Source organism: Hypanus sabinus, chromosome X1, assembly GCF_030144855.1.
Source record: "Hypanus sabinus isolate sHypSab1 chromosome X1, sHypSab1.hap1, whole genome shotgun sequence".
NCBI classification, from domain to species: Eukaryota; Metazoa; Chordata; class Chondrichthyes; order Myliobatiformes; family Dasyatidae; genus Hypanus; species Hypanus sabinus.
In genome coordinates, this window is record NC_082738.1 from 22,408,410 (window position 1) to 22,432,254 (window position 23,845).

The 23,845-nt window shown below is 45.7% G+C and overlaps 1 protein-coding gene across 1 annotated transcript in view; it reads left to right on the top strand.

Moving 5' to 3' along the window:
• Positions 1-23,845, top strand: part of bloc1s1 (biogenesis of lysosomal organelles complex-1, subunit 1) — a 123,823-nt gene that overhangs the window by 13,579 nt on the left and 86,399 nt on the right. The window contains exon 2 of the mRNA XM_059956045.1: positions 21,676-21,748. Coding sequence (XP_059812028.1) covers positions 21,676-21,748 — 73 coding nt within the window. The remainder of the gene's footprint in view (positions 1-21,675; positions 21,749-23,845) is intronic.

Below are 23,845 nucleotides of genomic sequence, written 5' to 3' on the forward strand. Positions count from 1 at the left end.
CAGAATAGCTGTTGCTCCTCAGTCCTGAGGTTGGCATGAGAGGAGGCTGTGGACTGTTTTGTTGGAACGGGAATGGAAATTGGAATTAAATTGTTTGGCCACTGGGATTTTCTGCTTTGGGAATAGAGTGGAGGTGCTCTTTGTGAATCATAGATATTTTAATAGGATTTACAGCACAGAAGGAGATCATTGGGCCAATATTATTTTTGCCACAACTACTACTTCAATTCCAAATGTCTTTTCTGATCTAATTTCTCCACCCCTTCTTTGTACCCTTTTATATTTTCCTTTCAAAATGCTTCTCTAATCCCTTCATTTAAACTATGTTTTGATCCCAGCTTCAGTGTCATCTTGCTGTAAGCATTGCATGTTTTGATAACTCCATCATCAGGTGATCGTGTATGTGCCACCATACAAAGTAAAGATCATGTGCTTGTTTAGTTAACCTGTGATCTGCCCTAGGGTATTGTCAGATTCATCTGGATGTTTTACACCAGCTTCAGTTGCAGTTGCAGTGTACACTGAGGTGTTTGGCATTTGAATTGCGGATAAAAATAAAGCTGTGTTGCTGTAATAGGTGGGCATAAAGAGACAATCTTAAAGACTTAAAAATGTACTTGTTTCTCAAAGTTCAAAGTAATTTTATTATCAAAGTACATATGGTATCTGCAACCATATTGAGATTCATTTTCTTGCGGGTTTTCACAGTAAATACGAAGCAACACAACAGAGTTAACAAAAAAACTCCACACACAAGATAGACATACAATTAGCATGCAAGATATAACAAATTGTGCAAATACAGAAAGACAAACAAAATAATAATAAAGGAGCTGAGAGGTAATGTTGCAGCTATATAGGACCCTGGTCAGACCCCACTTGGAGTCCTGTGCTCAGTTCTGGTCACCTCACTACAGGAAGGATGTGGAAGCCATTGAAAGGGTGCAGAGGAGATTTACAAGGATGTTGCCTGGATTGGGGAGCATGCTTTATGAGAATAAGTTGAGTGAACTCGGCCTTTTCTCCTTGGAGCAAAGGAGGATGAGAGGTGACCTGACACAGGTGGATAAGATGATGAGAGGCATTGATCATGTGGATAGTCAGAGGTTTTTTCCCAGGGTTGAAATGGCTAGCACAAGAGGGCACAGTTTTAAGGTGCTTGGAAGTAGTTATAGAGGAGATATCAGGGGTAAGTTTTTTTTTACACTGTGAGTGGTGAGTGTGTAGAATGGGCTGCTGGCGACGGTGGTGGAGGGGGATACGATAGGTTCCTTTAAGAGATTCCTGGATAGGTACATGGAGCTCAGGAAAAATAGAAGACTATGGGAAACCCTAGGTAATTTCTCAGGTAAGGACATGTTCAGCACAGCTTTGTGGCCGAAGGGCCTGTCAACCTGAAATTATTAACTTGCTCAGTTGAGGAAAAACACCAGAGACACAAAATTACCTCTGAAACGGTTTTTATTCAGTGAGGAGTTCGCAGCCCCACGCACTTCAGGTGTAAGGTAGCCAACTCCCAATTTGTTGGTTTACAAAGGTCATACTTATACCCAAAAGCAGGGTACTACATTCACAAATATGGTTACCGATTCAAATCCATCAATTGATTTGCTATTGCATAGATAAGCACGTGAAATACTCGGAATAAGCATAGACGCAAGCGTAATACTTGGAATGGGTATGGGCGCAAGCAAAACACTCGAAATAGGTATATAGCTGAAAATACTTTGCCGAACACATTGTCTTGTGGTCGCAAGGTTCCTATTCTTTGTGGTGGCCACATGCTGTCTGGCACCTTAATTTATCTACCTCTTCCCTGTTCTCCTACACTTCCCCAATGACGTATCCGCTCCCTGGTCCTGTCTACATAGTTTGCTACACTTACCCCTCGCCCACCCTTTCTACACGTACCCCTTACCCTCTTCACATTCTCATTCCCTCTGGTGATCATGAAATGATCACTCATCAATATCGTGAAAATCCTCTGGTGCAGGTTCGAGGAGTTTGGTGGCCTTGACAGTTGCCCGTACTACCATCAGTGGCTTAGCCAGCAGCAGGTCCTCTAACGAGGCCATCGTGCAGTTCAGAACACATCTGACAATGGCGATACAGACAAAAATCCCTATAATAGCCGTCAGCGCGTAAATAGCCCCATTGATCAACCAGTCCTTCCACGCACTTAGTCCCCAGTTCCCCCATCCTGCCCAACCTGTTCCTTCCTTGATGGATCATAACTGTTCATCTATTTTGTTCATATACCGCGTTATGTTGGTAGCATCGTCTAGCCCCATTATGCATTTGTCCTTTACAATAGCACAGAGCCCACCCTCCCTGGCGAAGAGGTAATCAAGTGCATAGCGGTTTTGCATGGAGAAGAGCCGCAGTTGGTTAAGGCTGTCAGTTATGAGTCTTAATGCTCCCCTAGTGGCATTCCCAAGGCTCATGAGATCACAGGCCAGATCGTTCCGATTGTGGGCCGCCATAGTGGCTCCTGATGCCCCCAAAGAGAAAAAGCCAGCTGCCCCGTATCCGGCCACCTGGCCTGTGGTTAGGGTGGTCAGGACTTGGTAATCTGCACAAAATTCCTGGGAGACCTCTCTCTTGTACCTCCCAGGCGGGCGGCGTGAGGGACCCCAAGTTCCGGGGCAAGGGACCGTAGTAGGGAGGAGGGTGCCATAGGCCACCGAGGAAGGGTATGGGTACTCCAGGAAGTTGGTGGCAATGCCGTTATAGAAGAAAAAATACCCCAGGAGGGTATACATGGTCTCAGTGCAACCCTTACCCTTTAGGTGTATGGCATCACTCCATTCTGCTATACCGGCAGAGGCGTACACTCGTTTGGTACCCCTGCGATATTCAGGTCGTAGGAATACATGATCATTGACTCGGAGGTGGGTGTGGTTCCCCTCCCCACAAAGAAGTTGCACCCCTCTGGCCAGGGACTGGCACTTTGTCTCATGGCAACAGCAAGAGATCCCTAAGGGGTCCTTGGTGGGGTGACACTCCCTTTTCCTACAGGGCTTGGAGAGGCAGGTGACGTCATTCGAGACTTACATGTCTGAACATCCCCACCCCGTTCTGAAGTAGCAGTTCTCATATACTCGGTCACCCTTTGGGGGCTTGGGATTCCCCTCCCACCAGAGATCTTTTCTTATCCGTGGAAGGAGTCCATGATTTGACTGCTTAATGATGGACGGGGGAAATAGGCAGTCCGCGACAGGGGCTGTGGAAGAGTCATAGGTGAATTCCACCCTCTTTCCCTCAGGCAATGTATGCTGACGGGGGCACATCGGAAGGGTTGATCGGCACGATCTCGGTGTGGGAAAATGGTAAAGAGCGAGGAGACACTGGCGGGGTGGGGATAGCAAACGATGGTTGTAGTGCCATACAGTCGTTTGTGCACGTTTTGGAAATGGTTACCACTTACCAGGCTATCAACTGGCTGCCTGGCAGGCAGAAGGCGTGGGGCTGAATCCACAGTTATTGTTTTAGAGGAGGAGGCTCGCTTGGCTGCCAGGTCTGCCCTGGCATTGCTTTTACTAACGGGAGAGTCGTCGGATAAGTGGGCGGCACATTTTATAATAGCAAGCTTACCGGGGAGCTGGATGGCTTTGAGCAAGTTGTCAATGTAGGGACCACTGGCAATGCTTTTGCCAGCCGACGTTTGGAAGCCCCATAGTATGTGCAGCGCCCATAGTGTGCCAAAATCGTGAGTGACCCCAAATGCATAGCGTGAATCCATGTAAATATTGGCTGTCTGACCCGAGACGAGGATGCATGCGCAAGTGAGGGCGAAAAGCTCAGCCTGTTGGGCCGAGACCAGTGGGTGGAAGGCTGCCGCCTCCAAGGTGGTGTGTGGGGTCACAATGGCATAACCTGATTGCCGGACACCGTCTGGGGAGACAGAGGACGAGCCGTCCACAAAAAGTATCAGGTCTGGGTTGTCGAACTCAATGTCCTGGAGGTCTGGCTGCGGAGAAATGAGGAAGTGGTTTTGCTCTACGCAGGAGTGGGGAGGCTCGGATAGAAGGTCGGGCGGGCGATCCACAAAGGTAGCAGGGTTAAGTGTGGTACAATAAGCGAACGTCAGCAACAGATTATGGTTAAGAGCAATCTCATAGCGGCTGAGTCTCACCTGAGTGAGATGTTGAGTTTGGTGAGTGGTTAGGAGGGCAGTTACCGCATGGGAAGAGTAGACCATCACTGGTTGATGTAGGGTTAAGTTGAATGCTGCGGTGACCATAAGGTAAACGGCAGGAAGAATTTGAGTGCATGGGGGGTATCCCTGGGCTACTGGGTCCAGCGGCGCTGAATAATAGGCAACCGGACGCCGCTGGTCCCCATCTGTCTGGGTGAGAATAGCTGTTGCACATAAATCGACAATGGAAACATAGAGCTGAAAAGGCCTGTCATACAGTGGCCGACCCAGTGCAGGTGGGGCAGAATGGGAGGCCTTAAGAGAGTTAAAAGTGGCCGATTGGTGCTCGTCCATTATCGGGGGGGGGGGGGTCTTTGGAGAGGCTAAAGGGGTGAGCAGCTTAGTCAGACATGCAGTGTTAGGGATCCACTGCCTGCAAAAGTTCACCAGCCCAAAGAATTTACGCATTTGCTTTAGAGTCTGTGGAGAGGGTGTCTGGGTTATGGGTTGAGTTCTGTCAGCCGTAAGTGCCCGACCTGTGGCACTAAGCAGAACACCTAAAAACTTTACCTGTGTCTGAGTTTGTTTCACCTTTGTCGGAGGAATCACGTATCCCAGGGAATGTAGGGCATGGAGGAGATGGTTTGTGTCCTCACAGGCGTGCTGAGTGTCGCTAGCCAAAAGCAGGTCATCAATGTACTGGACGAGCGCTGAGTTTTTAGGGAAGGTGAAGTCTTTCAGTTGGCCACAAAGGATCTGTGAGAAAACAGTGGGAGAGTCCCTGAAGCCCTGGGGAAGTCAGGTCCAGGTGTATTAGTGATCCTGGAAGGTGAAGGCAAATAAGTAGTGCGAATCCTCATGTAAGGGTATGGAGAAGAAGGCGTGTTGTAAATCTATAATGGTGAACCATCATGCAGCGGCGGGTATCTGGCCCAGAATGGTTGCGGGGTTGGGGATGGTGGCATGCGGGGGAGCGATTATGTCATTAATTGCCCTTAAATCTTGCACGAGGCATCATTCGGGGCATCCGGGCTTTGGCACTGCTACGATCGGGTTATTATAGGGCGAAAGGCAGGGGTCCAGGACGCCCTGTTCTAAGAAGGAGGTAATAAGTGGGTGGACATCCTGAACAGTTTCCGCTTTGAGAGGGTTCTGCGGGATCTCAGGCCTGTATTGTGCTGTAGGTTTTCTATGTTTCTAAATAAATAAACAATAAATATCGAGAGCATGAGATGAAGAGCTCATAAGTTGTGGGAATACAGTAGTTAGTTCACTGTTGGGAAAATTAATTTGAGTGAAGTTATCCCTGAAGCAGAAATATCTCATGATGCAGTATTGCCAATCTCTTTGGGTCTAAGTTGATTTGCAATTCTCCTGTGAATTTTAAATCTGCTGCAGTGAGCACTACACCTCTCGTGAAACTAGTGGATATCCAGTGCTGATGGAATAATATTGTTGATAAATAATAGAAAAAGCATTTTAAACCAAAAAGTAGGATTAATGGAGTGCAGCCATACAAATGTATCATGCACAGATACACAGGCACCAAAACTGCAAAGTACTCCAGCTGCCAACCTCAGGCTCAATTGGGATGGAAGTATAGGAAGAAGGAAACACATAGATCCACGCTGCACCCGCAAAGCTAACAGCATTGTGAAGGACCCCACGCACCCCTCATACGAACTCTTCTCCCTCCTGCCGTCTGGCAAAAGGTACCGAAGCATTCCGGCTCTCACGATCAGACTGTGCAACAGTTTCTTCCCCCAAGCTATCAGACTCCTCAATACCCAGAGACGAGACTGACATCTACATAATTTGTTATTATATTGTAATTTGTCCTCTACTGTGCCTATTGTCTTGTTTATTAATTATTTTATTAATTAATTAATTATTGTGTTGCCCTGCACTGTTTTGTGCACTTTATGTAGTCCTTTGTAGGTCTGTAGTCTAGTGTAGTTTTTGTGTTGTTTCATGTAGCACCAGGGTCCTGGAGGAATGTTGTTTCATTTTTACTGTGTACTGTACCAGCAGTTTATGGTGGAAATGACAATAAAAAGCGACTTGACTTGACTTCTGCACCTGTCTATGGTACTCTAATCTATTTACACGGACTCCTAAATCTTCACTGCTTCTAGTTTTTCACCATTTACAGGAGCCCTCTTAAAATTTGGTCAGTGCCTGTAAAGGCACCTGAAGTCTGTTGATTCATGATAGGCCAATTAACATTTTATTCAAGTATCCACCACTGAGATATTTAGTAACACATGATTGCCAGCACATTTGCAGTGGTGTAGCATTCAGAGCAAACTGTATTATTCAGGGTGGAGGAGAGTCTGGAATTTGAGGAGGTTTGGGACTGATGGTTAGGAATTAGCTGACACAATTCAGGAGAGCGGTTTGGTTGACAGATCCAGTGGGAAATGGGTCAGATGATCTGCAATTAGATCCTTAACTTCCTAACCGGAAGACCACAGTCTGTGCAGATTGGTGATAATATCTCCTCTTTACTGACAATCAACACTGGCGCACCTCGGGTATGTGCTTTGCCCACTGTTCTACTCCCTCAATAACCATGACTCTGTGGATAGGTATAGCTCAAATACCATCTTTAAATTTGCTGATGTCGTCAGAATCTCAGAAGGAGACAAGAGGGCGTAGAGGAGTGAGATATACCAGCTAGTTGAGTGGTGTCGCAGCAATAACCTTACACTCATTGTCAGTAAGATGAAAGAGCTGATTGTGGACTTCATGAAGGGTAAAACAAGAGAATGTGAACCAGTCCTCATAGACGGATTGGAAGTGGAGAGAGTGAGCAATTTTAAGTTCCCAGGCCTTTCACCCTGTTAAAAGAAGGAAGGTCTTCTCACATATTAAACAACTCAAAGCTGACATTGCTTTCCTTCAAGAAACTCATATTCGTAGTTTTGATAATTCTTGGCTTTTGTCAAAGTGGGCGGGTCAGCATTTTCATTCATCCTTTGCCGCCAAAGCTAGGGGGGGTCTCCATCCTTATTAACTCAAATATTCCTTTTGAACTCCATAATAAGATATCTGATACAAATGGCCGTTTTATTATTGTTTCTGGTAAATTATATAATACTAAAGTTGTACTAGCAAACCTGTATGCTCCCAATTTTGATGATGTTAATTTTTTTGAAAGTTTTTTCTCCTCACTGCCAGACTTAAACTCATACTCTCTTATACTGGGTGGCGATTTCAATTGTTGGTTAGATCCTAATTTGGATCGATCGTCCTCTGTTACTAGACTACCTACTAAATCTGCCTTAGCTATTCAATCTTTTCTCTCTAATTATGGTATCTCTGATATATGGCGTTTCCTCCATCCGACGGAGAGAGATTATTCTTTTTTTTTCACATGTTCACCATACCTTTACTAGAATTGACTACTTTTTACTCGATAATCAACTTATTCCATTTGACTATTCTTGAGATTATCAGAGTATACTGATTTCTGACCATGCCCCAATTACTCTGTTTTTAGATTTTTCTGGTCTCCCTCAGAGGAATAAACACTGGCGGTTTGACTCGACTTCATTATCGGATGATGATTTTCTAAAATTTATTAAGGATCAGATAACCTTTTATTTTAACACCAATACATCATCTGAAATGTCATCCCAGATTGTCTGGGATGCCATGAAAGCATATTTGAGGGGTCAAATAATCTCCTATACAGCAAATCTTAATAGAAAGTCCTGTGCAGATCGATTAGACCTCATTAATCAGATTAAAGAATTGGATCAACTGTATGCTCAAACTAAGAATCCTGAATTATACAAGAAGCGTGTAGAACTTCAAACTAAATTTAATCTTCTGTCTACTCAACCTGTCGAACGCCAACTTCTCAAAAGTAAGAGTCGCTTTTACATTCATGGGGATAAGTCTGGTAAATTTTTAGCCAATCAGCTGAGGCGTTCCAAAGCCAAACAACATATTACAAAGATCCGGAAGGAGAATGGAGACTTTACATCGGATCACTTAGAAATCAATGACACATTTAAAATTTTTTATTCTCGACTTTATTCCTCTGAATCTCTGAATGAGAATATCTCTGTTGATCATTTTTTAAATAATCTGAATATTCCTTCACTTTCATCTGATTTTAAAGCTAAACTTAATGCGCCTATATCATCAGAAGAAATATCTTTTGCAATTTCTGCATTGTCTTCAGGGAAATCTCCTGGACCTGATGGGTTCCCCGTAGAATTTTATAAATTATTCTCTTCACTTCTTTCTCCTCAGTTATTCTCAGTATTATCTGATTTGTTTAATTATGGTAAATTGCCACCCTCTTTTAATGAGGCATCTATTATTCTTTTATTAAAAAAGGGTAAAGACCCAACAGAGTGTTCCTCGTATAGGCCGATTTCTTTGCTTAATGTTGATGTTAAAATCTTGGCCAAAGTTTTGGCTTATAGATTAGAAACTGTTATTCCCTCTATTATTTCTGAGGATCAAGCTGGTTTTATTAAAAACCGTCTTCCTTTTTTTAACATTCGGCGTTTATTTAACATTTTATATTCACCTCCAACTGGGATTCCTGAATGTGTTATTTCCCTCGATGCGGAGAAAACATTTGATCGTATAGAGTGGAACTGTAGCGCCTCATTTCCTAGCGTATCCGAACCGACTCACAATTAGATAGCCTACGGGGGTTTGCGAGCACAGAGCTTTGGAGCCTCTTCGCCATGGGGGGCCGGTTGACAGAGGCTTAAAAGTGAGGCTGAAGTTTTCGAATAAAGTTTTTCCTTCGACTGCAGTTACCGACTCCGTGTCGTAATTTTAGCGCTGCTTGTAGCACACCGCTACAATTGGTGACCCCGACGGTCCAAACGATTTTTGGACCAGAAATGACCGACGCCGCCTCTGTTCATGCGGTTTCGTTGAAACTGCCGGGTTTCTGGACACAGCGCCCGGACCTATGGTTCCAGCAAGCCGAAGCCCAATTCCACGTTCGCCGGATCACCTCAGAAGACACCCGCTACTACTACGTGGTGGGCTCCCTCGACCAGGACACAGCTGCCCAGGTCGCGGAGTTCGTACAGTCGCCCCCGGCAGACGGCAAGTACATGGAATTCAAAGCCCTGCTCCTCAGGACTTTCGGACTCTCACGGCGCGAGCGGGCTGCCCGTTTACTGCACCTGGATGGCTTGGGCGACAGACCTCCATCGGCTTTAATGAATGAGATGTTGTCTCTGGCCGAGGGACACACAGGCCTCATGTTTGAGCAGGCATTCCTGGAGCAGCTGCCCGAGGACATACGCCTGCTGCTGTCCGACGCGGATTTCAGTGACCCCCGGAAGGTGGCAGCCCGGGCGGACTTGCTGTGGAACGCCAAAAAGGTGAGCGGGGCGTCCATCGCACAGATCTCCCAGCCACGCTCCCGGCAGCAAACCAGTCCAGGCCCGGCCGCAGAGCCCACTAACCCCCGGCCCAATGACCACTGGTGCTTCTACCACCAGCGGTGGGGCGCAGAAGCCCGCCGTTGCCGCCCGCCCTGCAAGTTCCCGGGAAACGCCAGGGCCAGCCGCCGCTGATGGCTACGGCGGCTGGCCATTGGGATAGCCTCCTGTATGTGTGGGATAGAAGGTCGGGACGCCGGTTTTTGGTCGATACTGGGGCTGAGATCAGCGTTTTACCTCCGACGAGTTACGACACCCGCAGCAGGGCACCGGGTCCCCCCCTGAGGGCCGTGAATGGCAGCACAGTAAGGACCTATGGCACCCGTCAGGTGCAGCTACTGTTCGGCCCCAGCCAGTTCACGTGGGACTTCACACTGGCAGCCGTAGCCCAACCGCTTCTGGGTGCGGATTTTTTGCGAGCTCACAGCCTGCTGGTTGACCTGCCCAGGAAGAGACTGGTACACGCCGAGACCTTTCAGACGTTCTCCCTGGGCGCGGCCCAGTTGCCAGCCCCTCACCTCGGCTCCATCACGCTGTCCGACAACGACTTCACCAGGGTCCTGGCGGAGTTCCCATCGGTTCTGGCACCGCAGTTCACAGCAGCCATGCCCAGGCACGGCGTACAGCACCACATCCCGACACAGGGACCACCCATCCATGCCTGTGCTCGGCGGCTTCCCCCGGACAAGCTCCGACTGGCGAAGGAGGAGTTCCAGAGAATGGAGGAATTGGGGATCATCCGGCGGTCCGACAGCCCCTGGGCTTCCCCCCTGCACATGGTGCCCAAAGCGACGGGGGGCTGGAGACCGTGCGGCGACTACCGCAGGCTGAACGAGGCTACCACACCGGACCGCTACCCTGTGCCGCACATTCAGGACTTTGCGGCAAACCTGCACGGCGCCCGGATCTTCTCCAAGGTCGACCTTGTCCGAGGGTACCATCAAATCCCGATGCATCCTGACGACGTCCCCAAAACGGCTCTCATCACCCCGTTTGGCCTCTTCGAGTTCCTCCGCATGCCGTTCGGCCTGAAGAATGCCGCACAGACGTTCCAGCGGTTAATGGACGCGGTGGGACGGGACCTGGACTTCGCGTTCATCTATTTGGATGACATCCTCATAGCCAGCGGCAGTCGTCAGGAGCATCTGTCCCACCTCCGTCAACTCTGCGCCCGACTGAGTGAGTACGGTCTTACAATCAACCCTGCCAAATGCCAGTTCGGACTTGATACCATTGACTTCCTGGGCCACAGGATTACTAAAGACGGGGCAACCCCTCTGCCCGCTAAGGTAGATGCGGTCCGCCACTTCCCCCGATCAAAGGCCTTCAGGAATTCGTAGGTATGGTCAATTTCTACCGCCGCTTCCTCCCTTCAGCTGCCCGGATCATGCGCCCCCTGTTCGCCCTGATGTCGGGTCCGAGCAAGAACATTACCTGGGACGAGGAGTCCGCCGCCGCTTTCGTTCAAACGAAGGAAGCTTTGGCTGACGCCGCAATGCTAGTACATCCCAGAATGGACACCCCTACCGCCCTCACAGTGGACGCATCAAACACGGCAGTCGGTGGGGTGCTGGAGCAGCTCATCGCAGGTCGCTGGCAACCCCTGGCGTTTTTCAGCAAACACCTGCGGCCACCCGAGCTCAAGTACAGTGCTTTTGACCGGGAACTGTTGGCGCTCTACCTGGCAATCCGGCATTTCAGGTACTTCCTAGAAGGTCGGCCCTTCACCGCGTTCACGGACCACAAACCGCTTACCTTTGCGTTTACGAAAGCATCCGACCCCTGGTCATCCCGCCAGCAACGCCACCTGTCCTACATCTCTGAATACACAACGGATGTCCGGCACGTCTCGGGTAAGGACAATGTCGTGGCGGATGCGCTCTCTCGCCCTGCCGTTCATGCCCTTTCCCAAGGGGTAGACTTTGAGGCACTGGCAGAGGCACAGCAGGTAGATGAGGAGATTCCGAGTTACAGGACTGCAGTCTCTGGTTTGCAGCTCCAGGACTTCCCCGTGGGCCCAGGTGAGAGGACCCTACTCTGTGACGTCGCCACCGGCCAGCCCCGTCCGGTCGTCCCCGCAGCCTGGCGGCGACGTGTTTTCGACTCCATTCATAACTTGGCGCATCCCTCCATCCGGACAACTGTCCGGCTGGTTTCCAGCAGGTTCGTTTGGCACGGTCTCCGCAAACAGGTCAGTGAATGGGCCAGAACGTGCATGCACTGCCAGACGGCCAAGGTTCAGCGGCACACCAAAGCCCCACCGCAGCAGTTCCATCCCGCCCACCGGCGTTTCGACCACATTCATGTGGATATCGTGGGCCCCCTGCCAGTGTCGCGCGGAGCGCGTTACCTCCTGACTATCGTGGACCGGTTCACAAGATGGCCAGAGGCGGTCCCGCTCACCGACACCACCTCCGAATCTTGCGCCCGAGCCCTGCTCGCCACCTGGATATCCCGCTTTGGTGTACCAGCCCACATTACCTCCGACAGAGGCACCCAGTTCACCTCCAGCCTGTGGTCAGCTATGGCCAGCCTTTTGGGGACTCAGCTGCACCACACCACTGCCTACCACCCACAGTCGAACGGGCTAGTGGAGCGTTTCCACCGTCACCTGAAGTCGGCCCTCATGGCCCGCCTGCGAGGAGCCAACTGGGCGGACGAGCTTCCCTGGGTCCTTCTCGGCATCCGCACAGCGCCCAAGGACGACCTGCACGCCTCGTCGGCCGAGTTGGTATACGGCGCGCCCCTGGCCGTCCCCGGAGAGTTCCTACCAGCCCCGAGGGGGCAAGAGGAAGAACCCGCTGCAGTCCTGGGCAGACTTCGCGAGAAGCTCGGTAACCTGGCCCCCATACCCACTTCACAGCATGGGCGGCACCCGACCTGCGTACCCAAAGACCTACGGAACTGTAAGTTTGTGTTTGTACGAAGGGGCGGGCATCGGCCACCGCTGCAGCGGCCATACGAGGGGCCGTTTACGGTGCTCCAGAACAACGGGTCTACGTTCGTGCTGGACGTTGGGGGGAAGGAGGAGGTTTTCACGGTGGACCGCCTCAAGCCGGCCCATGTGGACCTGGCGCAACCGGCCGAGTTTCCGGCGCCTCGGCGCAGAGGCCGACCTCCCAAGCAGGTTCTGGCCCAGGCTGTGGACATTGGGGGGTGTATCGCCGGTTCTGGGGGGGGGTTATGTAGCGCCTCATTTCCTAGCGTATCCGAACCGACTCACAATTAGATAGCCTACGGGGGTTTGCGAGCACAGAGCTTTGGAGCCTCTTCGCCATGGGGGGCCGGTTGACAGAGGCTTAAAAGTGAGGCTGAAGTTTTCGAATAAAGTTTTTCCTTCGACTGCAGTTACCGACTCCGTGTCGTAATTTTAGCGCTGCTTGTAGCACACCGCTACAGAACTATCTTTTTGCAGTCTTAGAAAAATTTGACCTCGGTCAAAGTTTCATCTCTTGGATCAAATTGCTGTATCTGTGTCCTACTGCCTCTGTTTTGACTAATTTTCAGAAATCCCAGTTATTTAACCTCAAGCGTAGCACCCGTCAGGGATGCCCTTTAAGTCCCTTTCTCTTTGATTTGGCTATAGAACCTTTGGCGATAGCATTTCGAAATTGTCCTGAATTGACCAGGATTTGGAGAAGGGGTGTTGAGCATAAAGTTTCTCTTTATGTTGATGACTTATTACTTTTTCTTTCAAATCCATCTACATTCTTACCTCCAATGTTTTCACTTCTTGATCAGTTTAGCCAGATCTCTGGCTATAAACTTAATTTGCATAAGAGTGAACTTTTCCCAATTAATAAAGAAGCACAAGAATTAACATTCCGTGATCTCCCTTTTAAAGTAGTTCATAATCAATTTACTTATCTTGGGATTACAGTCACAAGGAAGTTTAAAGGTCTTTTTCGTGAAAATTTTGCCATTCTTTCATATACTATAAAGCAGAGTCTGTTACAATGGTCACCCCTATCTATGTCTTTGGTAGGTCGTATTAATGTTGTTAAAATGTATGTTCTCCCTAAACTTTTATATTTATTTCAATCAATCCCAATTTTTATTCCTAAATCTTTTTTTGATTCCTTAGACTCTATTATTTTGTCATATCTGTGGAAGAATAAGCTCTCTAAAATTAATAAAGTTTATCTCCAAAAATCTAAAAAAGAGGGTGGCATGGCTTTACCTAACTTTCATTTATATTATTGGGCAGCCAGTATACGTTGTGCTACCTTTTGGTCTTTTCTCCATGGCCAACCCGAGTGCCCTAATTGGGTGGCAATGGAGTTGAGTTCCACTAAAGATTTATCTATCTCTGCACTTCTTGGCTCTGTACTCCCTAATAGTTTGTCCAGATTAATAGTTAATCCTCGTGTTAGACACACTTTGAGTATATGGGCTCAGTTTAGGAAATTCTATGGTTTCCATGGTTTTTCCTTTTCTAGCCCTATCTTACATAATCACCTTTTTTTACCTACTATGTATGATTCAGCATTCCATGATTGGTATAGGAAGGGCATTAGACATTTTGAAGATCTTTTTATTGACAATTGCTTTGCATCTTTTCAACAGCTCTCTGCCAAGTTCAATCTGCCCAATGCTCATTTTTTTAGATATCTCCAAATTAGACACTTTATTGTTCCTTTAATTCCTAACTTCCCTGAAATGCCTGAGAAAAATGTTATGGACTTATTTCTTTCTATTAATCCACTAGGTAAAGGTTTAATATCATTTATTCGTGATAAATTAGCAGCCTTACAACGTGCCCCTGTGGATAAAATTAAAATGGCATGGGAGCATGATTTATATACCTCCTTATCTGATGAGACTTGGGACTCAATTCTCAAATCGGTTAATTCAACCTCTCTTTGTGCTCGCCATTGCCTTTTACAGTTTAAGATTGTTCATAGAGCCCATATGTCTAAAGCTAAATTATCTCGATTTTACCCTAATATTAGTCCTCTTTGTGATAAATGCAAAAGGGGCGAGGCCTCTCTCATTCATATGTACTGGTTTTGTCCTAGCTTGGAGAAATTTTGGAAAGATGTCTTCATAACGTTATCGTATATTCTGAATCACCACCTAGAACCTAACCCTTTAATTGCTTTGTTCGGTTTTTTGGGTGAGACAGATTTACGTCTGAGTTCGACTAAGTGTCGAATATTATCTTTTGCTTCTCTCCTGGCTAGATGTTTAATCCTCCTTTGATGGAGGGATGTTGCCCCGCCCACGCATGCTCAATGGCTTAACGATATTATGTCCTGCTTAGACCTTGAAAAAATTCATTATTCAGTTCTTAATAAAGTTCCATAAGGTCTGGGGACCTTTTATTGAGTACTTTCATAACCTTCCTCTTAACTAAGGTTTTTTTTCGATCCCTTGCTTTCAGCTCTTTTTTCTTTTGGTAGTAGGCATTATTATCTTCTGTTGCTAAGTGTATTCACAGTTTGGGGGTTTGAATGTCCTGATTTATATTCTCCATATTGTGTTGTGGTTGGTCTGGAGTTTTTTTTTGTTGCGGGGCTTGGGGAGTATACTAATTTTACATGTCTTCAATTTGGGTGCTTTCTCAATTATCTTTTTTTGTACCATATTATTGTATGTTTATTTTTGCACTGTATTAATGTTCTTCATTTTGATCTGGGTTTTTTTTATCTGTAGTGATGTAGAAAATGTATATAAAAAAAAAGTTCCCAGGCCTTAAGATCTCTGGGGATCTAACTGGTCCCAACATATCGATGCAGCTATAAAGAATATAAAGAAGGCAAGCTATAGAAGAAAGCTATAAAGTGGCTATATCTCATTAGGAATTTGAAGAGATTTGGTTTGTCATTTAAGGCACTCAAACTTTCATAGATGCACCATGGAGAGTATTCTGACAGACTGCATCACTGTCTGGTATGGGGTGTGGGCGGGGGGGTGGGGGGGCGGTGGTGGGAGACTACTGCACAGGACTGTAAGAAACTACAGAAAGTTGTAAAATTAGTCAGCTCCATCTTGGGTACTAGCCTCCATAGTATCCAAGACATCTTCAAGGAGCGGTGCCTCAGAAAGGCGATGTCCATTATTAAGGATCCCCATCACCCAGGATATGCCCTCTTCTCCTTGTTACCATCACGAAGGAGGCACAGAAGCCTGAAGGCACACACTCAATGATTCAGAAATAGCTTCTTCCCCTCTGCCATACGATTCCTAAATGGACATTGAACCCATGAATACTACCTCACTTTTTAAATGCATATTACTTCTGTTTTTGCTCTATTTGAATCTTTAATAAATATGTACTGCTGCTGCTAAGTTAATGAATTTCACAACACATGCTGGTGGTAATAAACCTGATTCTGATGAATTTATATCAAGATCTGTTTACTTTGGCTTTGCCTCTTTGCTTAATATTGTTGCCACCCATAGTTGAAGTGTTAGCTGGCACTCACCATTTAGCCTGCATATGCAATGTCATTAGTTGAAAAAGGCACTGTGGAGTTGTTGGCTTTGGTGAAGTTGTACCCCACCAGGTCTTACTGTGCCTGGGAGAAATGTGTTTATTCAAAAACAAAACATCTTGGCACTAAGACATCTGGCTTGTGACTTGTGGATTGTATAGCAAAACATCTTCTGCATGATATTTAATGCTTTCCCTTCATTAGCAATTTGCTTAAAAGGCTATTAGTTGTTATAAAAGTCACAACAGCCAATTTACCTAATAGATTTTTAAGTTATGGAGGTGTGGTTTGCCAATAGCCCACAAGATGATTATGCAACATTCATGCCAACTTTCTGAGTGAATTGATCAGCTCAGTGTGACAAGGGTCTTCTCCTCTTCCTACTCCCATGCCATTTTATATCTTGGAAAACGTGGAATCAACAAGTACACTATCAAAGCATCTCTTCAGCAGTGAAGATAAAACTATTGCATAGTCTTAATCAGCTCTTTTCTACTTACCCTGGAGACTCAAGTTGCTCTCTAAGCAAGCAAGTTGAGGCCCAGCCAGCATCATTTCCCACAGTTAGAGTAAAGAAAAAAAATTCCCAAATGATTGTCATTCAGTTTAGATCTAGCATCCAAAGGCCAGAAAATTTACTGTTCCCCTTTAAATAAAAGTTAAGTTACTCTGTTTTGTATGAAATGTTACATTTAAAATGATACCTTAATGGTGTAAATGTCAAAGTTGTATATATTAAAAAAAATGAAAGGGATAAAAATTTAGCCTAGATAAGTCTGAAAGAGGAATGAAAAGGTTGTATTTCAAGCAACAATCTGCTGGAGGAACTCCATCTGTTGAGCAGCCTCTGTATGGTGTTGGGGGAGGAAATCTTGGTGTTTTGGGTTGAGACCCTGCATCAGGACTCCAACATCTGCAATACCTTGTTTCTCCAACGTCATATTTCAAGTGTAGATCTTTCATGAGAACAATTTACAAGGTGGTTTTGATTACAATGATCTTTAGTGATTTGCTCAGTGCAATAGACCTATAGGTCTATTTCATACCTGCAATAATCAGTGTTTCATCATAGATTCATGATTGTTAAAGTCATTTCCAGTCCACGAGTGTAAAGGAGAACAAAATGATTGTTACTCCAGATCCAATGCAGCACAAAAAACACAATAAGATAAAGAAAACAATAATAAAAACACAATAAATATGAACTTGTATGTTCATTAAGTGGTGCCAGGCACAAGAGTGTCTGTACATACATAAGGTGGCTGACAGGATATGATAAGGTACTGGTGGTGGTGGGTTAGGGGGTGGAAGTGTTGATCAGCCTCACTGCTTGGGGAAAGTAACTGTTTTTGAGTCTGGTGGTCCTGGTTTGGATGCTGTGTAACCTCCTCCCTGATGGGAGTGGGACAAACAGTCCATGAGCAAGGTGGGTGTAATCATTCAGGATGTTATTGGCCCTTTCCTGGCTCCTTTCTGTATGTCTGTCCTTGCTGGTGGGTGGGCTGGTTGCCAGTGATGTATTGGGTAGTTTTGACTACCCTCTGTAGAGTTTTCCTATCTGTCACAGTGCAATTTCTGTACCGTGCAATGATGCAGCATTTTAGGATGCTGTCTGCTGCACATTTGTAGAATGAAGTGAGTATAGATGTACAAAGTCCAGCTCTCTTCAGCCTCCTCAGAAAGTAGAGGCATTGGTGAGCTTTCCTGATTGTGTGGAGTGTGTTCTGGGACCAGGAGAGGTTGTGTGTGATGTGCATTCCAGGAGTTTGAAACTCAGTTTCCATTGCTGTGCCGCCAATGTACAGAGGGGTGTGAGTAGTGCGAGTTCTCCTGAAATTGATCACTATCTCCCTTGTTGCCATTGAGGAAGAGGTTTTGTCTGACACCAGCCGTTGAGTTCTTTCACCTCCCCTCTAGGTAGCCTCATTGTTGTTGGTGATGAGCCCCACCACTGTCGTGTCATCTGTGAACTTGACAATGTGATTACTCGGGTGTTTGCCCGGGCAGTCGTATGTGAGCAGAATGTACAGCAGTGGGCTCAGCACACTGCCCTGGGGGAGGGGTGGGGGCAGCCATGTTGAGGTTGATGGAGAGGGAGGATCAGTTGTGCATCCTGACTACCTGAGATCTGTTGGTTAGGAAGTCCAACACCCCCAGTTGCAGAGGTGTATTTAGACTAAGGAGTAAGAGCTTGTTCACCAAGGTCTGTGGGACAATAGTATTGAATGCCGAACTGAAATCCAGAAGCAGCATTCTGATGTAAGGTGGCTGACAGGAAATGATAAAGTACTGGTGGTGGGAGATGTGGAGGGATGGATTAGTGGGTGGAGATGTAGATCAGCCTAATAACAACCCTGATGCCAGGTGCATGACAGATGCTATGGTATCTGTCATAGAATGGCTCTGCCAGTAAGAATATAGCTTTATAAAGCTTGAAATCTTCAAGTTGGTAGGACTTTAAACGATCTTTATATTTTGCTATTGCTGGATAATATCTACTGTGTCTTGTTTGATTACTGCTCTCCAACCACATTTTAACTTCTGCTTTGTGTTCTTCAGCAAATATCGATGCTGAAGTCACTAAATTATTGGTTAGTCCAGGAACTATGGATCTAGATTTCTGAAATAATTATGTAGAATTTGTAACCAGAGGTGATTTTTTTTTTACTGTTCAGAAGCAAGAAGATGAAGTGTGGGATAGTTAGTAGCACATGCATGTAATTTCTTAGAGCTGTTGTTTATTCCTGTTCATTTTTTGGGTTTAAAAGTTTGTGCTAAATTATGCAGCGTTGATTTTTTTTCCCTCCTGATTTTATTTCTTCTCTTTGAGGACAAGTTTCAGCTTGCCGCTCAGGCCTTTCTTTTTGTCTCTCTTTCCTGTGGTAAGATCAAGGTTAAGAATGTGCTCCATGGGAACTGCAGAATGAACCCACTGTGGTACAGCACATTGGTGGTTTGTTTATCCCTACTACCGCATCAATCTTGCTGAAGTAAAATAAATGAAAAACAAGAAAGCTTTAGAGCAACACTCACAAAATGCTGGAGGAACTCAGCAGGTCAGGCAGTATCTATGGAGGGAAGTAAACAGTCACCGTTTCGGGCTGAGACCATTCATCAAACAGTATTATGATGGATTTTGAAAAAGACGACTTCACAACACAATGTGATGCTGACCTTCGCAGACATAAAAACCCTTGGGTTCAATCTTTTTGCTGTACTGAGTGATCAGATAATTGGTAGGGGAGTGGATAACAAGTTCCTCCTGTTAGTTTGGAGTTCTGCTATTTGGGAATGGATAAATCATTTATGTTCCCCTTCTGATCAGCATATAGTCAAGACCCACATGAGAGTATAGAGCAGGTCCTTCACACTGGCTCCTATGTGAAGAGTGGAAACTTGGGTGAGGTACTAGAGAACATATGGCATAATTTCTTGGCTTAAGATGAAATGGTGAGATGTAAAATATCTTCCCTACACGAAACACCCTGGTTTCCTAGGCTGCGTAAGTGTAGGGAAGACGATCTCTGGCCCCGCCAAACTTGTGAAATTGAGGCACAAGCCCACCCCAAACTCCCTGTTTGTGTGGATGCTGTGTAATCTGTTACCTTATTACAAATTAATACCACAAAATAACAGACAGTACACTGCATGTGATTAAAGGAATTGTATTTATGAATCTTATCTAAAGGGTTAGTAAAGAATAATAAAAAGAAAAGGGCTCATTCTAATTAAACGGTCAAATGTGCACCAGTTGTAGCTCATCTGGAACTTCTCTGTCACTCACACGCTGGGCCTTTGGTCAACGTGAAAATACACATCATCTTCCGAATGTTGCTTGCAATCCATCTCGAACAACCGTGTCTCCCACCAGATCATATGCTACGACCAGTTCTCCCCAATGTCTTCTCTCTTCGCCTCCTCTCGAACAAAAGCTCCAAGCCCAACCTTAGTGTCCCTCACCAGAGAAACCGCCCCTTAATCTGACCGTCCTAATTGGATAGCACATGTTTCTCCTCATCTCTTCAACGATAACCCAAACATAAGCTGAAAATAAGCAGTTCTCACATTTAACAGTTCTGGAGGATGGAAGATTCCCGAGACGGTTGTTCCACAGTTATACTGCTCAGGGAAGTACCCAAGCTGGTTAAACAGTAGGGTCAGAGTTTACATCAGTGGGGCTCAGTTATTTTTGGGGCATGTCACAATACAACCTGAATCCCTTCAGAGTGCCCTAGCATGGACACAGAACCCCATCTCCCAGAGAGGTCTCCCCACGGTCACTCAGACCGCCCTACAGTCCTGTATCGTCGTGGAGTCCGGTGGAGGAGTGACAACTTCCTGGAGTTGGGTTGCAGAACTGATCTGCCCACTGACCCCAGTCTGGATACGACCCAGAGGAGATTCAATGTCCCTCGACTCATTTCAGTGGTGGGGCAATCTCCAGGGAGTTGGGGGAGTCTGCACACATCATCGTTCACCAATTAGTGGGATAATTTGCCACGGTAACGTAGCAGTTAGTGCATCGCTGTTACAGGTCGGGGTGTCGGAGTTCAGAGTTCAATTCCAGTGTCATCTGTAAGGAGTTGCGGTCCATCCTCCCCACGGAATGCATGAGTTTTCCCCGGGTTCTCCAGTTTCCTCCCAGTGTCCAAAGACAAACCGGGTGGGTTCATTGCTCACTGTAAATTGTCCCATGATGATGATCGGCATTTTTGGGATTGGTGAGGGTTGCAGAAGCAGTGTGGCTAAAAGGTTCAGAAGGCCCTACTCCGTGTTTGATTGCCAAATAGATAAATAAATATGTAAAACAGATTTAAACTTTTGTTGAATGTCGGGAAACACGAATAATCCTCGAAACTACAGTGTGGATTGAGCTGCCTGAGCAAGTGGTGGATGCCATTTTGATTTCAATAAGAGAAGTTTGGTTGGTACATGGATGGGAGAGATGGATGGCTGTGGTCCAGGTGCAGGTTGATGGGACAAGGCAGTTTAAATGGTTCAGCATGGACTGGATAGCCCGAAGGGCCTGTTTCTGTGCTGTAGCTTTCTGTGACTCTGTAACAGCACAACATGAAATAAAGAACAGCACAAAATAAAATACATACAGCATAACAGTAAAAATATGAACCAGGGTGTTACATACATAACTCAGATGAACTTGTTGATGGTTTCTCACACCCTAAAGTAATATTAGTAGACTCTCTGGTACTGCAATTCTTCTATTAGCAAATTATCTTAACATGTTCACAATGAATAGGTGTCTTGTTTCTCCCACCAGGCTTTTTCTACAAATGGGCAGAACACATTTGATGTTGAGGACAGGGAAAGGGGGGCAGTTGGTGTATACTTTGGGCTGTTTGTTGGCTGCTTTTTGTATGTTATTGAGGAATAGCTGTGATTTACTCCCACTATTTGCTATTGCTATACAATCATTTGATAACAGAACAGATATAAATTGGAGCAATTGGATACCATTTTGGTCCTCTCTCCCATTGGGACACAAAGACAGATGAACTTGAGGTAGTCACTTCTGTGCATTATTCCAAGTGTGCATTTTGATAAACATCAGGTATAACTTTTGTCACTTGGATGTGGTTGTTATTTATCTCAAATTCTGGGTGATGAGGATAGAATTGCATAATCATGTACTTCACCACGATTTTTCATTTTCTTTTAGAAAAGCGGCGGAGAGAAGCAGTTGCAGCTGCTACACGTCTCACTGAAGCACTTGTGGATCATCTGAATGTTGGGTGGGTATTTTGTTCTATAAAATGCAGTAAAATATACCTATCATGGAAAGTGTGCAAAATTGAAAAACTTGTGCAGGAGAAAGACTGTCAAAATGACTGCCAACAAATTTTGGACTTTACTACTTTTATGTGCAATGACTCTTCCTCCTTCTGAATTGTGTATATATTGTTGCTGAATTGTCTATATATTTTTCTGACAGCCTTGTTATTTGTTATGAATGATAAAATCACCCATGGTAATTGCAAAGGATAATAGTCTGATTGCCCCAAGACAGAATTACAACCTGCTGTAGATACTGTTTGAATGGGTCTGTTAGTCTGGGCTTTCTGCATTGTAAATGTTGAATTTAAGCATTCCCTTTTATATAGTAATCCTTATCACTTGTAAAAGGCCAAAGGCAATCTGTGAACATCTACAAATAAAATCAACTAACTTTGGAACCATGCTTACAAACCAGATGTCAGTGGCAGTGTTTAATAGTATAACCTTTATTAGTATCCCTGCCCTGCAAAGTGAAATCCAGTTACTTTCCTATGGTGCCTGCTGGATTTGCATTTGGGCCTTTTTCAAAAGCTACTCATCTTTATTTATGAGGCCTCTAGCAGAAGGTGACAGAGAAATGGTGACTCTTTCTTGGGTGTCTGATTTGTAAGTGGGTACTCATTGCCCCTGGCAGAAACAGGTGGGAGTCAGTTTACCAAGTGATTGAAATTGAGGCCCTTCACTGGTCTTAGGAACCTATTTGCAAATTCTAAGTATCTGCCTGTGAATGCCAGCACCATGTATGCACCCTTACCAATGAACAGACTAACTGGATGACCTTACAGGGACAGTGGGGACAAGAATGACGCTCCTGGCTTTGCAAGAGAAACTTTTATTTTATTGTGTGAAGTCATTTTTGTTCTCTACCCCTCACTGTAATATGAAGTGCCTCCTGGAGCTCACTGAACACTGGGAGCTTGCTGGCTTTGTTCTAAGCAGCTATGAACTTGAAAATGTGTGGAAAAGCATAACGCCAACTTTGTTTTCCTCATAAGCATACTGATCTCTTACTGAAAATACCTGTAATCTTCACACTGAAGATCATCTAAAACATTATGTAATTGAAACCACGTGTGTTTCTGTCTCTCTCTGTTCTGGCCACCATGGCAATCTGGAGCTCCCAATTGCCACTCTCAAGCAATTTCTCTCAGACAGTTGAATGCCCCCTTTGTGGCACAAACAGTGCGGCAGTTTCTCCAGCCTGAAAAGGTAAGCAGACGGCTTCTCTCCTTTCTCCTGGAATGTGTGCCTAAACTTCACCATAAGATAGGCTGAACTTTCAGTAGTGCCGAAAGCATCTTCCAGAGCTCGCATGTAGTTAGCTTATGTGGCGAATAGGTTTTCTGCCTTTAGGAACCTCACTATATCAGCTTTAAACTCTCTACCGGTCCCTGTTTTTCATATTATTTGAGAACTCTCTACCAGTCCCTGTTTTTCATATGATTTGAGCACTGCTTTTCACCCAGTAACTGAGTTGTCTTCTCAGCCCAAGCCTCATATTCTCCATTGGGTGTGGCCTTTAACTCCAGAGAACCTTCTCAGCCAATGATAATTTTGGCTCTCCGCAGGTACACTTTGGTATTTATCAATCGGTGGTGTAATAGCCGAAACCAGCTCAGAACTTAATCAACAGCTGAAGGACTTATTAAACTTCAGACAACTCCTTTCCCTCACTTTGCAGAAATGAGATCAAGCTGTCTTTAAAGACTTCACCCTCAGCTATATTTCCCCCCCTTCTCTAGAGATGTGAACCAGCCATGGCCCTGCCTCTGCAGGTGCCCCTATCCTATCGGGCAGCACGACTTCAGTTACGTCTCTGGTAGTCTGGACTAACACAACATCCATAGCAGCTGGCTGGTCAAAACACTGTTCAATCAGTGTAACTTTCCCCAATACTTTTACAGAACTCAGCGCTCTAATTTGCTGTTCGTCAGGATTTCAGATATCCACCCTGCTTAAAACACAAGCATTACATGTGGATACACTCTTTGTATTGCACCAGACCTTAATCCCCACAGCATCCATAAAAACATACCTTAATTACGATGCACCTC